Below are 16,578 nucleotides of genomic sequence, written 5' to 3'. Positions count from 1 at the left end.
GGGGACACATGTTGATGTAGAAGAGACATGGAGAAGAGGGGACACATGTTGATGAAGAAGAGACATGAAGAAGAGGGGACACATGTTGATGTAGAAGAGACATGAAGAAGAGGGGCCACATGTTGATGTAGAAGAGACATGGAGAAGAGGGGACACATGTTGATGTAGAAGAGACATGGAGAAGAGGGGACACATATTGATGAAGAAGAGACATGAAGAAGAGGGGACACATGTTGATGTAGAAGAGACGTGGAGAAGAGGGGACACATATTGATGTAGAAGAGACATGAAGAAGAGGGGACACATGTTGATGTAGAAGAGACATGAAGAAGAGGGGACACATGTTGATGTAGAAGAGACATGAAGAAGAGGGGACACATGTTGATGTAGAAGAGACATGGAGAAGAGGGGACACATGTTGATGTAGAAGAGACATGAAGAAGAGGGGACACATGTTGATGTAGAAGAGACGTGAAGAAGAGGGGACACATGTTGATGTAGAAGAGACGTGGAGAAGAGGGGACACATGTTGATGTAGAAGAGACGTGGAGAAGAGGGGACACATATTGATGTAGAAGAGACATGGAGAAGAGGGGACACATGTTGATGTAGAAGAGACATGGAGAAGAGGGGACACATGTTGATGTAGAAGAGGGGACACATGTTGATGTAGAAGAGACGTGGAGAAGAGGGGACACATGTTGATGTAGAAGAGACGTGGAGAAGAGGGGACACATGTTGATGTAGAAGAGACATGAAGAAGAGGGGACACATGTTGATGTAGAAGAGACATGGAGAAGAGGGGACACATGTTGATGTAGAAGAGACATGGAAGAAGAGGGGACACATGTTGATGAAGAAGAGACATGAAGAAGAGGGGACACATGTTGATGTAGAAGAGACATGAAGAAGAGGGGACACATGTTGATGTAGAAGAGACATGGAGAAGAGGGGACACATGTTGATGTAAAAGAGACATGGAGAAGAGGGGACACATATTGATGAAGAAGAGACGATGAAGAAGAGGGGACACATGTTGATGTAGAAGAGACGTGGAGAAGAGGGGACACATATTGATGTAGAAGAGACATGAAGAAGAGGGGACACATGTTGATGTAGAAGAGACGTGGAGAAGAGGGGACACATGTTGATGTAGAAGAGACATGAAGAAGAGGGGACACATGTTGATGTAGAAGAGACGTGGAGAAGAGGGGACACATGTTGATGTAGAAGAGACATGAAGAAGAGGGGACACATGTTGATGTAGAAGAGACGAGGAGAAGAGGGGACACATGTTGATGTAGAAGAGACATGGAGAAGAGGGGACACATGTTGATGTAGAAGAGACATGGAGAAGAGGGGACACATGTTGATGTAGAAGAGACATGGAGAAGAGGGGACACATGTTGATGTAGAAGAGACATGAAGAAGAGGGGACACAGTGTTGATGTAGAAGAGACATGAAGAAGAGGGGACACGTGTTGATGTAGAAGAGACATGAAGAAGAGGGGACACGTGTTGATGTAGAAGAGACATGAAGAAGAGGGGACACGTGTTGATGTAGAAGAGACATGAAGAAGAGGGGACACATGTTGATGTAGAAGAGACATGAAGAAGAGGGGACACATGTTGATGTAGAAGAGACATGAAGAAGAGGGGACACATGTTGATGTAGAAGAGACGTGAAGAAGAGGGGACACGTGTTGATGTAGAAGAGACGTGAAGAAGAGGGGACACGTGTTGATGTAGAAGAGACATGAAGAAGAGGGGACACATGTTGATGTAGAAGAGACGTGGATTTTGCACCAGAGGTGACCTTTAACTTCCTTTCTTTGTAGAAAATGGGGATTGAGTATGAGATTGACATCGACCTGAAAACCCTGTCTCAGTACGCGATAGAGGACGGAGACCAGGTGCAGGTCCGCTGGTCCTGAAGAACCGCCCGGACTGAAACTGAACTTCAGCTGCTTCTGACGTCCAGCAGCAGCTGACCGTTTCCTCCGTGGAGAAACTCACAGACTTTCCCTGAGAGCTGGATTCACTCCAACACGACTCCCCAGCTGGATCCGTCGGCTCAGAGCATTGACCCGCTCCCCGAGTCAAAGCACTGCTCTGGAAAATGCATGGCTTCATTCAGAATTTCAGAATCACCAAAGTGAAATCAGACGCACTAACAAAATTAACCTGTTTCCTTTTGCGCTGTTTTTGTTTTCTCTTCTGGGGACAGTTGAGCTGTTACGCTAAATATTAAAATAAATGTTAGAAAAGTATTCCAGTGTGTTTTCTGATCGATGAAAAATAAAGTTATGGTTATCAACAATCAACCGTATTTCCTCTCAGACTAAGTAAAGCTTTATTAATATAGCAGCCTTCTCAACACGGAGGTACAAAGTGCTTTACAGTACAGGACACAGGACAACGTTCAAAGTACAACTATAACATGTGGAATAAAAGGCAACAGCAGCAGGTAGCACATAGGATAACACACCAATGAAAGACAGCCACTAACTCACCTCCCCCGGCGCCCCAAAGGCCTGTCTCAAATGGTGGGTCCTTAACTGCCCCTTAACAATCTACTGAGACAGAGGCTCTTAGTTTCTGGGGGAGTTCGTTCCAAAGCCTTGGGGCCACCGCCTCAAAGGCACGGTCCCCCTTAGTCTTTAGCCTGGTTCGGGGCACCCTTAGGAGGCCTTGCTCAGAGGACCTCAGGGCCCGGGTTGTGCTGTGAGGGTGGATCAGGCCATGGCCAGCTCTATATGTGAAGACCAGTACCTTGAATTGGGTTCTGACTAATATGACTGCACATAATACCTTGATCTTCCTTAGCAATGGTCATGTTATCCTTAGCAACAGTGTATTAACAACCTCATTGACCAATCAGAATAGAGTATTCAATTGAGCCGTTATATTAAAGGTGGGGTAGGTAAGTTTCAGAAACCGGCTCGAGTGCACTAAAATTTGAAAGTACACAGCCGAAAAGAATCCGCCCCTTCCTTCAGACTTCCTCACAGAGCACCTCCTCCAACACACATGAACGCGCACATGACCAATGAGGGCACGAGATACATTTGTGCGTGCACGAGATGGAAGGCTGACAGGCAGGGCGGCTAAACGGATCGGTTGTGCTTTTTAAAGTATTACGGCTTCCACAGATGACATTTTTGTATGGATTTTTTGTCAAAGCACTTCAGATATTCATTGCTCTCGGGATGTTGAGAGCATTCCATGGAATATAACAAAAAGTGTGTCTCGAGCCGGTTTCTCAAACTTACCCACTCCACCTTTAAGTGTAACTGAAGACACATTTTAAGTGGAGTATTTATTTGAATTGCATCTGGATGACACATCCTCTCATCAGCTGTGGGTTTAATAACGACGGGTTATATGAAACAGAACTCTCCACACTGACGTTTTGTTTTAAACATGTTTATTGAGGCTGTACAGGTTGTTAATGTTCCCTCTGGCTGATCGTCGGAACAGACCGCTTCCTCCCTGATGGGGGATCAGTTACCACACAACAAAAACCTGAGTTTAGAAACGCTGCACCGACCTGCTCTTCACCTCACCTCCAACACAATGATGTTCCTGTCATGCAAACACTGACTGTTTTTAAACATTAGCACCAGTTCAGACGTTTTTCCTGCTGAGTCACCATTTTACCTGTTTCACAAGCTCGGCTCTTTATTCTCTAACGACCACATTTCTGGATTATTATTTTTTAACAATTTGTGTTTATATCAAACAAAACTTCACTTTACAAATGAGGGACGTTTTACTTATTATTTTTTAGCAGCAGGTTCGAATAGTCTTAGTGTATACAAGTCTATGTCGGGCAATATTACAATCAAATTAAGAGTTTGACAGTCTTTGACGGGTTTGAATCCAAATTAAAGTGTATTTTCATGTTTCAAAAAGTAAGATTGTTGCCAAAATGAATATTTGAAAATGATCGCTGCTCCAATAAGCTTCTCAAAATTGGATAATTGTATTTGTCCTGGTTTTAGGATCATTTTAAATAATTGTTGACATAAGAAGCAGTTTGATTATGTTGCTTAACATTCCCTAATTTCAATATTTGCAGGTATATTTGAGGAGTCTTTCAAAACATGTATTTTTTGTAGTTTTGTCTGCTTTTATTTGAGATGAAAACACAGCTCCTAATTCAGCACTGTCCAGTCTTGAATAAAAAGATGTTCACATGACAGAAACATACTCCTTGTCCTCTCGATACTTCCCTCACACCTTCACAGTAATCGTCTTCAGGTAGATCTCAGGCAACATTGAAACATACCGTCTGCATATCAGGTCATTATTTACAAGTTCATATCAAAAATACACTGAGTCGTAGTACACACAACACGATACATCTTGTAAGTCATAAAAAGGTTGTTAGCCCTTTCCACCACCTCAGGGTCACAGTGGTGATTATAGTGGTCCACTTCCAAGATAATAATAACATACAAGTCAGCTCTGTAGGGGAATAAATCTAATGTATCATAAGATTGCTAAAATATAGAATAATCCCATATTGGCTTGGTTTGGTTTATTTTACAAATGAGTCAAACATCTCTGTAAAAAAAAACCTACTTTTGTAATCCTTTAAAAAACAAAACGTCCTGTATCATTTTAGAGAAAGCACATCAGCTTTTTATTATCATACGGAAACTAATAGAGCTTTTATGGAGACTTTTTTGGATATAAACTCTGGTGGACAATATAGTGTCGTCACACGGCCACTTTACCTTTTGTATAATAAAAACTTGAAATTATGCAAAATATTTGACTATTTTGCAACATATTTTAGGCCTTTTTGGTCGTTTCTTAGTACATATTTCATCAAGTCTTCACTTAATGTGCTACAATATATATACACTATATATATTTGTTTGGATTAAACTAAATATGATGCATCGGTTTTGTGATATTTCTGTAACTCTTGAATAGTTTCAGAAAAATGTGTGACAACTCCAAGAAGGCCTTTGAGCTGATATGACTGCCTTTCACCTCCAGGGGGCGCTGCAGCCAAAAGATTGCCTGTATTCAGATTAGATAAAGACAGATAACACACGGCTGTCCTAAAGTAACTTCAGGGAAAGGTTTTTCCTTTTCAGAAACCTTTTTAAGGCATTTTTTGAAACGTCAAACATTTCGAAAAGGCCCTAACGAACCTTTTTTTCTCAATTATTTAATCATTACAGAAGATTGATTGAATTATATCTGATTGTTTACGCAGTTATAAGGAAAAACGAAGGAGTTCCACCTTTAAAATATAATAAAAAACAACGTATAGTTTATCGTTCAGTACCTTTTCAAATAATTATCATCACAAGGGTTTTTGGTTTACCTATGGTCTTTAAAAAAATCCCTGTTTAAGATTTTGTGTCACTTTGGTCTCATTTTGAGGAGAAACTCTTCACCCAGGAGTCTAAATACAAACATCTGAATTCAAACGTGAATCATCTCACCTGAAGTGTGACATCATAAATACAGTAAAGTCTGAACAGCTTCCGACGGCCAGAAACACATACAAAAGATTGTGGAAAATGTTCAATTCAAGTAAGAAATGTAGGAAACACCAACGTCGAGTTAAGAGTGTTTTGTGTGTCCCAGCAGCAGCAGCTCGCAGGTTCCTCACAGGTTCCTCTCCTCACACTGACCCTCGGAGGCGTCCGGGCAGCGGCAGGTGAAGCCGCCGGGCCGCGGGAGGCACAGGTGAGAGCAGCCGCCATTGTTGGAGCAGTAGTTATAGGCTGAGAGAGGAAGAGGCGGCATTAATACAGAGATGCAGCTTTAAATCTGGTTAAATCATCCGCCAGAAAGCGGCACAGGGCACAGGGCGTCACATTACATGTACAAGTAATAGGGCACTATTATGTTTTTTGGGGTTCTCCCTTTCCTGTAGTGCAGGGGTGTCAAACTCAAGGCCCGGGGGCCACATTCGGCCCGCGACTTCATTTTATGTGGCCCCACAAGAGCTTGCAAAGAATATAATATGTTTATTATACGGTTACATGCTACAGAAGCACGTTGCCCATAAACTACATGTCCCACAATGCATCTCAAATATGACTTTTTTTCTCAGAATTTGCCTTTTTTTCTCAGAATTTGCCTTTTTTTCTTCAAAATATGCATTTTTTCATAGAATTCCTTTTTCTCAGAATTAGATTTTTATTTCAAAATGTCACTTCTATTTATTTTTTCTCCAGAATTTGGTTTTTCTTTTTAAATCATTTTGGGACATACGCACTGAAAAGACTTGCAATTATTTGCCCTAGACTTCTGCTTTCAGACGTAGTCAATCATGAAGTTATTACCCTATCCGATGATAATCCAATGCAGAGGCAATGATGTAATATAATACATTATTTTATATATATGATATATTTATATATGTATTTTTATATATTCTTAAAGTTACAACCGGCCCTTTGAGTGCAACCATAATGCTGATGTGGCCCGCGATGAAATTGAGTTTGACACCCCTGCTGTAGTGTGTTATATAGGTGCATGGAAAAGGTCTGAAAAGGCTAACATCCCTGTGTTCACCTCCATTAGACTTCTTTGTTTACTTCAGGAACATAAGGACATCACTATGTGACACTTGCACTTGTATTGGCTAGCGCTCCAACACATTGTACGTGATATGCTAAGAGGCGGGACATCTCTAAGCGGTCGACCAATCACAACACAGCCGGCCAGTCAGGGTTCGAGTTATGTGGGAGCCAATAAGGAGGGGTCTGAGCTCCTATGGATGCGGTGAAATCATACATCTGTGAGGGTCGCCAATACATTACCAACAACCATTATTTTAATCACAAATAATGCATGTGTCAAGGTAACGAGTATTATTTACGTTAACGAGGTAAATGGGCTAAAATAAAAAGAAACTACGCATCGTATTCTCTCATGAATGATATCAGCCTGCACTTCACCTCCGAGGTGCGCAATACATCATTATTATTAGACCCCCATAAAGCTCAGATTATAACTCGAACCCTGCGGCCAGCTAACCAATCAGAGCAGACTGGGCTCTGGTTCCAGACAGAGGGTGAAAAGAGGTGCTGCAGCACAGGCAGTATGAGAAAAGTAAAGAGCTTTTTGGACATTAAAGCATGGAGACATGTCCCAGTGGAGACACTACATACTGATATGAACCTGACAATGAGAATAATCCATTATGTCTCTTTAATCAAAGTAAAATGTCAAATCATCAAAGCCTTGTTTTGTTTGACCAACATCCTTAAACTAAGTGAATTTACAGCGAACTAGGAACCATCAAATGCTTGGTATATCTTCTTGAAACATTACTTTGACTTATTCATCAAAACAAATTGCAGATTTTTGAAAGTACCTAAACTGAAAATGCAAACAATAGCATTTTGAAAACAACATGCCAAGGTTTAAATGTATTATGAATGTGTAACTCGTGCTCACGGCGTGTTCAGAGGGAAAGCACGACTCCATTATAGATACTTTATGATTTACAGTAGCGTGTCAGATTGCTGAATGTTTCCAAAATGCACACAATGTAAGATGTAATTGTCGAACCAACGTATTATTATTTAGCTGCAGCTGTTGACGGCTTGCCTTTTACATCTGGTGTGAAACTCATGAGCTGGAGGTAAAACTCACACCACAGTTTTGAGGTTTAAATCCACGTTCTTTCTCACATGTGCTGTAAGTAACAGCTGCGTCTAAACATCCCCAACCATCCCAAAGGAAATAATAATGCCTGCCTTTCCTCAAAGAGCCACAGAATGAACGTCCTTCAGCACCGCGGTCTACATTTAACGTCTTTATTAAAGGGGCCCTGTTCTGCTCATCTTCAGGTCCATATCAGTATGTCGTGTCTCTACTGGGACATGTCTCCATGCTCTAATGTTCAAAAAGCTCTTTATTTTTCTCATACTGTCTGTGCTGCAGAACCTCTTTTCACCCTCTGTCTGAAACCAGAGCTCAGTCTGCTCTGATTGGTTAGCTGGCCAGCTCTGTTGTGATTGGTCAAGAGATGTCCCGCCCCTTAGCCTATCAAGTACAATGTGTTGGAGCGCTAGCCAATAGAAGCACAAGTGTTTCGTGATGTCATTATGCTACAGAAGTAAACAAAGGAGTCCAATGGAGGCGTTTCAGGCAACTCCTTTTTAGCCTTTCCAGACCATCTGCGTCTTTCGGCACAGACAGAAAACTCATCTCTTTCGACTCCACTTCGAGCGGTAGAATTACTAACAAAGCACTTATGTACTAATAAAGGACTTATATACTAATAAAGGACGGGCTTATCTAAAGCTAGTTGAGTAGCACTTGAAATGTTTTGGCTCTATGAAACCTAGGATTCAGTTTTCTTCAAGGTTGTATCTTCTTGGTCGAACGCACTTCCTGTAAGTCGCTTTGGATAAAAGCGTGAGTTAAATGTAATGTAATGTACATGCACTAAAAACCTATACAACACACTACAGGAAAGGAAAACCCCCTAAAAGCAAAATAGGGCCCCTTTAACAGATAAGGCCGGTTGTGGTGCAGTCTGTAAAACAGAAAGAAAGTGACCCGAGAACATGCTGCCAAGTTAAATAGAAGTGTTTAGCGAGGCTTTAGGAAGTGGAGGGACAGTTAAACCCCGTCGGCGCGGCAGCAGGTGGAGGAGGATGTGTTTCTCATCGCTGCTCGGAGCAGCTGTGAGCCTCCATGCTAACATCTGGCTTCCCCTGAGGTCACCGCTCCGGAGTTCCCACGCCTATATCCATCCACATACTATATGCATCAGGAATCAATTACTGCGGTCAGCGAGTACATCTGCACTCAGCGCGCTAAACGGCTCTGATCAGGACTCCCCCGAGCTGCTCTTCATATAAACATAACAGAGTTAGCTCGATTTAAGATAAGGTAAATGTTGTTGGATCCGCAGAGGGGACATGCAGGTGCAGCAGCTCCAAGACGTATATAAATATAGATACATAGAACATGTATCAGCCATAAATAGTTCATACCTCGACCCCTTAGAAGAGGTCGAGGAACAATGATGATGATATTTAAAAAGAGATTATGGCTGGGTGATATGGAGAAAATCAAATATCATGATATTTCTGATCAAATAAACTCAACATTGATATTCCGAGGATATTATAGGTCTATGGTGCTTTCATAACTATTTATATAACAAGATTTGTGAAAAAGAATCACTATTTATGTTGATATAACTAGTGATTCTTTGACTATGTGTATGTGTGTGAGTATGTAGGTGTGTATATGTATATGTGCATATATTACATTACATGTTAGACGCTTTTATCCAAAGCGACTCACATGCTCAATACTGTGGGCAATCCCCACAGGAGCCATTTGGGGTGAAGTGTCTTCAGGGACACAACGACATGCTGACTGCAGTGGGGTTTGAACCTGTGCCCCCCTGATCCGAACACCAACGCACCCGCCACTGTGCCACACGCCTCCTTAGTATATGTATATATGTGTATGTGTGGGTATGTATGTGTGTATGTACATATGTGTATATGTATATATGTCAATCAACAGGTAAAGTCGATTAATAATAATAATAATAATAATAATAATAATAATAATTAATGCAGATTATAGATTATAAATAAATCATTTAGGGACAAGGGGGTGAGATTAAATAAATTATACTTCTTCTCACTCCTTCTCGAACACTAGATGTGGGACTGTTTATGTTGCTAATGCTGTTGTTGTTGTTGTTGTTGTTGTTGTTGTTGTTGTTGTTGTTGTTGTTGTTGTTGTAAATGTATTTTTTTTGGTGTGATTTATCTTACATGACTATGCACTGCAAAAAAATATTTTTTTTGTAATTATTTTACTTGTTCGAAATAAAATGTATCAATCGATATAATGGCTAAGTGGGTAAAACATTTAAAAAAGAACATGTAGAAAAGTCTGTTAAGTTCAGAAAATGACATTCCCTTCCCGTAGTGTGGCATCTGACACCAGGAAAAGACATGTTATTACGATAATGAAGATGTAAGGCGATATGTACCTCATATGATATGATATGTGCAGCTCTTGTATTTTAAACCCATAGCTCGCAGAAAAAGGCTCTGTCAGAAACCAGAGAGTACAAACCCTCCATGCATCTTTGCAAAACAGCTGATTGCTTACGTCCTGTGTAATAACCTTGGTTCCTTCACTTCGTTTTCTCCGACAGGTCTACCTACTCTGTATCTTGTTATTAAAGTGAAGCCGTACCTTGTGGACACTGCGTCGGTGTCGAGGTGATGCCGTACGGTCGAGAGCGTTTCTGAGGCAGGAACTCTTCGGTCTCTTTCTCTGAGAAGCGGTCCACGGAGACCACCGCCTCTCTGGAAAATACGCACAAACAAAACAAAATGATTGACCCCAGACCACAGAGTGATGGCTGGCGGTCAGACTAACACAGGGTTGAACACAACTGACTTTAGAGAGGTGCAGGGATGACTTCTTTGTGTAGGCCGACCCGGAAGTTAGCATTGCAAGGATTCGCTAAACAAAAAGCTTTGGGATTTTTCCATTGGCTTTTGAATTATTACAGAAGATAGGATTGGGGCAAACCCATGTTTCTGATACTTACACGTTTTCCTCAGCAGGACCATCTCCACATATTACCACCATTTTATACTTGATGAAGCATACATGCAATTGGCAGAAGTCAAACTTAACGTTGGCTATAGGTGACAAGACTTCTAATCATGGCTAATGTTTGGCGTAATTACATTACATTGCATTTAGCTGACGCTTTTATCCAAAGCGACTTACAATAAGTACATTATTAAAGTTATTACTAAAGTAATGACGTTTAGTAGTCTAATTAAGACCATTGTTAACGACCACTGTTCTTATGAAGCATAGACGCCTTGGGCATTCACCAGTGGGGTTCTTGCTGACTTATGTTATGTCGTAGAACAAAACGTGAACATTTCTTTAGCTTGTGTTAACAACAGACTTTAATGTATTCTTCTAACCACAAAAAAACTATTGACTTTGAGAAGAAGGTGCCCGGAAATACTGAAATGCTGACTCATTCCCAGGTTAAGGACTCGTTCCTGCGCCTCTCTATAAGCAGCTGAAGACAGTTGAGTATATTGATGTTTGTTACCTCCTCCAGTCGGTGTAATACAGGTTCTTTCCGAAGGACACCATGGAGAAGGGATACTGGATCCCCTCGACGATCTGCCTCCTCAGCCGCCGGTGAGGATCCATACACTCCAACTTACGAGTCCCTGTACACCAATCAATCAATCAATCAATCAATCAATCAATCAATCAATCAATCATTCAATCAATCAATGACAACTAACCTGATCTCAGTTCTGATTGATCTTGAGCCACAACGCAGACTCTATGCATTACAGTAATGCACACAATGTTGACAATATCTGTTTTTTTTACTGCACATATTTTATTCCATTCTATTTCAATGTAAATACTGCTTTATTTCATTTGACTATATTTTCTCTTATTTTCTTATGTTATTATAGTGTTCTTAAAATAGTTTTCTATCTATCTATCTGTCTTTTTTTTTTTTTTATATACATTTATGTATCCACCACGACATCAAGTGAAATTCCTCGTACGTGCCAACCTACCTGGTAATAAACCCGTTTCTGATTCTGTGTTTTCTAACAACACGACGATGCCTCAGGTGAGTCTCACCTGCGTCGGCCCAGCACAGCTCCTGTTGCTCGATGTCAAAGGTCAAAGCGTTGGGAAGCCCCAGGTCGTCTTTCACCAGGACCGTCCGATCCGTCCCGTCCATGTTCGACATCTCGATTTTGGGCCCGTCTCTGTTCCAGTCTGCCCAGTACAGCCGCCTGAAGCAACGGGAAACAACCAGTCAGAGGAAAGCTAGGATTCTAGGATTCAAGGATTCAAGGATTCAAGGTTTTTCTTGTCATTTGTACATAGCTACAGTGTAGTTATGAAAATGAAAATCTTAGGTCATAGGATCCGCCAACAGTGCAACACAATACAACTGATAAAATAGTGCAAGTAAGTAAAATAAAATAGAATATGATAGAAATAGAAATAGTGCAGAATAGTCTACAAGTAATTGGAATATTGATATATATATAAGTTGCAAACATGCTCAGAATTCTACCGGCAGATACAGTTAAATCCTGCCGTGATTAAATGCCATATCATGTTCCAAACCACATCAAGGATTATTTGTCTGAAACAGCATGGAGCTCAAAGGCTTTTTCTCTTACCGGTTTTTTATTTCCTGCTTCTTCACACACACTCTCTCCAGTACAGGTTAGCTCTGAGTGTTAGCCATGCTAATGTAAACAAAGACCATATTACGTCCAAAACATGTCGCGCATTGCTTCCGATATTACGTCATATCGGACGCAAATCTGGATCCGCTCCGTTGTTCCCCCGTTTTTAGAGATGTGGGTACGGAGGAAAAGAGAGAGGGTTTTGTTTCCTGACACTTTGTGAGTTCCCTGACGCACCGGGCGGGGACACATATTCATGTATAAAAGACATCAAAAAGTGCATTTTGCATGATAGGTCCCCTTTAAGACAGTCCACTATACACATTATTATTGAAATTCTGATTAGTTTCTTCTTGTTGTTCCTGCAGCACTCACCCGTACGCCGGGTTGACCACGATGGGTCTCGGGTTGATCAGGTCCGTGTCGAACAGAACTCGCCGCTGGCTGCCGTCCAGTTTGGAAACTTCCACCGTGTCGCGCATGGAGTCGGTCCAGAAGAGGAGCCGCGAGACGTGATCCACCGCGATGCCTTCAGGGCTCTGGAGATCTGAGGAAACCCGGGAACACACAGATCAGACCTCAGGCAAAGAGGGGGAATCACTAACAGTGGTAATGGCTTCTGAACATTTGAGAGTAATCTTAACTTAGAGGATGAGTCAAATCTTTTTTAAATGCTTTTTTATTAACACAAGCATTGCATCATCTGATCCCTACAGGAAACCCTAACCCTAATGTCATCATCTTTATTTTTATAAATGTTTCTGACAATAAAAGAAACACAATTTCAGGGATTTCTTTTTGTAAATAATATATGACTTTTATCCAGAAACTTCCAGGTTCTTTTTTATATAATTGTTTTTTTTGTCTTATAAATAAAAAAATATATAGTTATATTAAAAAATCTAATACAAATAAGAGAAACTAACTCTAAAAATGTGTTTTTAATGTGAGAAACAATTATTAAAATGTCTTGTTGCTGTCAAAAAACACACTAAAGGTTTTAAAAGAACCTTAGGACACTGAGTAAGATTGGCCTTCTTCGTGTCGCTCAGCCACGTAAAGTGACTTTGTGACAGAAGTGACTTTGTGACGTCTGCTGTACCTGTGGTGACGACAGGCATGATGCTTCCTCCGCTCAGACGCGCCCTGCTGATGGACGGCCCGGTGATGTCGGTCCAGTAAACCATCTTCTCCACGCAGTCGTACGACAGGGCGATCACCACTCGGTCCTGAGAGGAAACGCAGGAGCAGACAGACGCTTTCATTCAGCCGCCGTTTCATTTTCAAAGAGCCTTTTGTGTGGCGATGACAGAAAGACGGAGAGCTTTGTGTTCGCCTGCAGTACATTAACGCAGATGACTTATGAGAGAGGAGAAACGAGACGCTGAAATATGTTTAAGAACAATAAGTGGATTGTTTCACAGCAACCAGGAACGCTTAGAAGTTCATGAGAAACACTGACACTGTGTGTACGTTGTTCAATATGAAGACCGAATGACGTCATCAGAAAAACTCCATAGAGTCAAGAAAATGTGTCTTTTTGTCTCCATAGGAAGCTCAATCTGGTTTGGAACATGGATCTTTCTCTTTACTTGGTGGTAAATGGTGGAAAAACTAGAAACAAATACAACATTTTTCATGGGATTATCCGTTAATGTGATGATTTGATTTTGGTAAAGCTTAAAGACACTTTGAAAGGTTATAGATTATAAGATGCAAAGAAGTTTTCTCTCTGAGCATCCTGAGCAGAGAGAGGTACAGGAAGTGTCTAGCCTAGCTTAGCACAAAGACTGGAAGCAGGGGGAAACTGTTAGCCTAGCTTAGCACAAAGACTGGAAGCAGGGGGAAACTGTTAGCCTAGCTTAGCACAAAGACTGGAAGCAGGGGGAAACTGTTAGCCTAGCTTAGCACAAAGACTGGAAGCAGGGGGAAACTGTTAGCCTAGCTTAGCACAAAGACTGGAAGCAGGGGGAAACTGTTAGCCTAGCTTAGCACAAAGACTGGAAGCAGGGGGAAACTGTTAGCCAAGCTTCGAAAAAACAATGGAAACACATCTTCATAAAACGCCAAAAAAGATCAGACCTGATTCTCAGACAAAGAACCATTTTAACTCGTGAAGGCAGAATTAAAAAGCTAATTTGCTGACATCTGAATCAGTGGCTACTTTCCACAGGATTCCCACACCCACTTAAATATGAAAAAAAGAGATTTTAGACACTTTCTACATCAAATTCCACCAAATTCACGAACTAACATGGCATAGTTTGAGACAAAGATGAAAGGTTAAAGACAGCAATACCGTACTTTTCGGACTATAAGCCGCAACTTTTTTCCCCACTAGGGAACCTCCTAGATCTATGGATTTTACAGGTAAAATTAACCACCTTTAACTCTATGGGCTCTATGACCGGTCCGCGCCCGCCACCTTTAAGGGCGGGATCCAGCAGGAAAAGCTGGAGGCCGGAAAAGAGTGAGACAGGTAGCGCGCCAAAGTAAAAGTGGAACCGAGAGACAGAACGAGAGCAAGACAGACGGACAATTTAGCTGCTGCGGCTTATATGCAGGTGAGCTTTATAGTCCGAAAAGTACGGTACTTGAGGCATGTGGTGCCTGAAACAATAACACAGCAACACGTAGCCTGTTGATCAACGTTAAATCGAACATTTAAAAAAACAAATATTTCAAGTTCAAGCTCTTTTAAAACGTTCAAGACCTTGACTTTTCCCCCCCTCGAATTCTCAACCTTTGGAGGATTTTAATGAACAGTTAGAAGAACCATGATTGATGTTCGCATTTAATCTACTATATGTAATTCCCTTAGGACAAAGCACCAGTTAACTCTGTATCATTTAATGTAAAATCTACGGGACACTGTTTCTTTGCAAAGGACATATTTACGAGGAATCTAACATTGAAGATACATCTGATGGTCTTACGGGGATGTGCAGCAGAGGTTTGGCCTCGTCCATCTTGATGCTGTTTCCGTCCAGAGGAACGCGCTCGATCTTCCCGCTCTGAGCGAACAGCAGGTGAGTCCCCGGAGCAACGGGGTGGACGTCTGGTCGAGGGGTCGGACCCACCGGAGGAGGATTCACCCCCTGATCAATACCTGAGAGGAGGGGGAGATCAGGGGGCAGGTTTTAGTTTAATGAAGATCATTTTTCGTGTGATTGTGAAATACCAGGTTTTCTTTTTTGGGGGGAAATACCACAGATCAGATCAGGTGCTGACAGGGACAGAAAGACATCAAAACACAATAAAAACTATTGATTACTCTTGTAAAAAGTGCTCAAATAAATGCAATTAATTATTATTTAATAACATATGGTTAAACTTGTGGACATGTCTACCTTTCTGGCAGTGATAGTTTCAATAAAAACATTATAGACGTGTGCTTTTTAAACTCCAACCAGCCCATCACCGGCGTAATTCCCAAAAATGCATTATTGGTATAAACTGAAAGCATATTGGAAACACAATTACTACGTTTCAGCTTGGAAAAGTATTTCAACTAAATACATCTTATGTCAAATTCATTTACGTGTTGATTTCTATCAACGGGGGAGTACTTCAGGAAAGTCGAGGGGGGGGGGGGGGGCTAGTGGAGTACTTCGTGACCAAAGAGTGTGAACGTTGTGATCAGCTGTTTTAGCGCAGTTGTCCAGTGAAGGGGGGAGTCTCCCTCCGCAGCCGGTTGGCTAGTTTTGGCACAGTTCCGTTATACAGACCGACGTTAACAGCAGCCCTGTCTGTGCACACGGAGACCGACTCTGTCGTCCGGTGATCTAACCGCCTTCTGGAAAAGCTTCACAAGTACGTCGGTACGCAAATGCGCTTTGTGACACAAGTGACGGTACGCATTTCAGATTACGCACATCACCTGCGTACCAGTTATGTGCACCCCTGTACCAGAGCCATATTATTACTATTATATGGCTCTGCCCTGTACTACAGCAAGAGTATTCTCCGTCGGGACTTCCTGCAACAACACCACGCCGTTATCAAAGATGTTCTATTGAGAAGACGATCACTACGTGACAAAAGTTTTCAAAACCGTGGCTACTGAAATCAATCTTACTAACTGCTGTCTGTGCAATTTACTCCGCGCGAGTTGGCAGACTTTATTTTGCTTACTTTAACATCATTTTTCATGGTGGGGCTAAGCCATTTCTTGGTATGGGTGTAGCCTACCCCAGCCATACCCTGGCGCTGCCACTGGCGGCACGTATGGGGCGGGCCATTCTGCACATGCGTTAAATATTTTAACGCAATTAATTCAAAAAATTAATTACCGCCGTTAACGCGATAATTTTGACAGCACTAATATATATATATATACTGCTTTTTACTTACTGTG

The 16,578-nt window shown here is 41.6% G+C and overlaps 1 protein-coding gene across 1 annotated transcript in view; it reads right to left on the bottom strand.

The window, feature by feature from the left end:
* Positions 1–3,410: 3,410 nt before the first annotated feature.
* The window catches only part of LOC117450120 (nidogen-1-like), a 54,147-nt gene continuing 40,979 nt past the window's right edge, over positions 3,411–16,578 (bottom strand). Inside the window, exons 14-20 of the mRNA XM_034088160.1 lie at positions 15,158–15,330; positions 13,324–13,450; positions 12,597–12,768; positions 11,659–11,816; positions 11,102–11,225; positions 10,216–10,328; positions 3,411–5,750 (exon numbers count right to left, since the gene is read on the bottom strand). Of these exons, the coding sequence (XP_033944051.1) occupies positions 5,632–5,750; positions 10,216–10,328; positions 11,102–11,225; positions 11,659–11,816; positions 12,597–12,768; positions 13,324–13,450; positions 15,158–15,330 (986 nt within the window). The 3' untranslated portion in view covers positions 3,411–5,631. The remainder of the gene's footprint in view (positions 5,751–10,215; positions 10,329–11,101; positions 11,226–11,658; positions 11,817–12,596; positions 12,769–13,323; positions 13,451–15,157; positions 15,331–16,578) is intronic.

This window comes from Pseudochaenichthys georgianus, chromosome 1 (genome assembly GCF_902827115.2).
Source record: "Pseudochaenichthys georgianus chromosome 1, fPseGeo1.2, whole genome shotgun sequence".
Lineage (NCBI taxonomy): Eukaryota > Metazoa > Chordata > Actinopteri > Perciformes > Channichthyidae > Pseudochaenichthys > Pseudochaenichthys georgianus.
Note: the sequence above shows the minus strand (reverse complement) of the source record. Positions and strands in the feature narration are given on the sequence as shown.